The sequence below is a fragment of the Eimeria mitis genome, genomic scaffold (genome assembly GCF_000499745.2).
Source record: "Eimeria mitis Houghton genomic scaffold, Emh_scaff835, whole genome shotgun sequence".
NCBI classification, from domain to species: Eukaryota; Apicomplexa; class Conoidasida; order Eucoccidiorida; family Eimeriidae; genus Eimeria; species Eimeria mitis.
Genome location: NW_013576141.1, coordinates 463 through 957, shown reverse-complemented (window position 1 = coordinate 957; position 495 = coordinate 463). Strand labels below are relative to the sequence as shown.

General features: G+C 55.6%; 1 protein-coding gene across 1 annotated transcript in view; it reads right to left on the bottom strand.

The window, feature by feature from the left end:
• EMH_0023380 (uncharacterized protein) overlaps positions 1–174 on the bottom strand; it is a gene marked incomplete at both ends in the record, with an annotated part of 2,390 nt that extends 2,216 nt beyond the window's left edge. Inside the window, one exon of the mRNA XM_013502124.1 lies at positions 3–174. Within this exon, the coding sequence (XP_013357578.1) occupies positions 3–174 (172 nt within the window). The remainder of the gene's footprint in view (positions 1–2) is intronic.
• Between the last annotated feature and the right edge of the window lie 321 nt (positions 175–495).

The window sequence follows — 495 nt, the reverse complement described above, 5'->3', positions numbered from 1 at the left end:
CCCACCTTGCTGCTGCTGCTGCTGCTGCTGCTGCTGCTGCTTCTGGTGCAGCAGAAGATTCAACTGCTGCAGCAGCAGCAGCACCGGCTGATACAGACGAACTCCACTGCTGCTCCCTGCTGCTGCTGCTGCTGCTGCTGCTGCTGCTGTCTTCATCGTCACTGTCTCCGTCATCTTGCGAGCTCTGTGTCTCTTCTTCTTGCGGTGTATGTACAGCAAGTTTGTTTCTTTTTTTCTGCTGCTGCTGCTCTTGCTGCTGCTGCTGCTGCTGCTGCTGTTGCTGCTTCTTCTTCTTCTTCTTTATCGGATCAGCAGCAGCAGCAGCAGCAGCAGCAACGGGGGTCTCCTGCTGCTGCAGCACCGGCTTCTTTAACTTTTTCTTTTTCCCTTTTGCTGCTGCTTCCTGCTTCTCCTGCTGCTGCTGCTGCTGCTCCTGCTGCTGCTCCTGCTGCTGCTCCTGCTGCTGTTGCTGCTGCTGCTGCTGCTTCTTCTTTT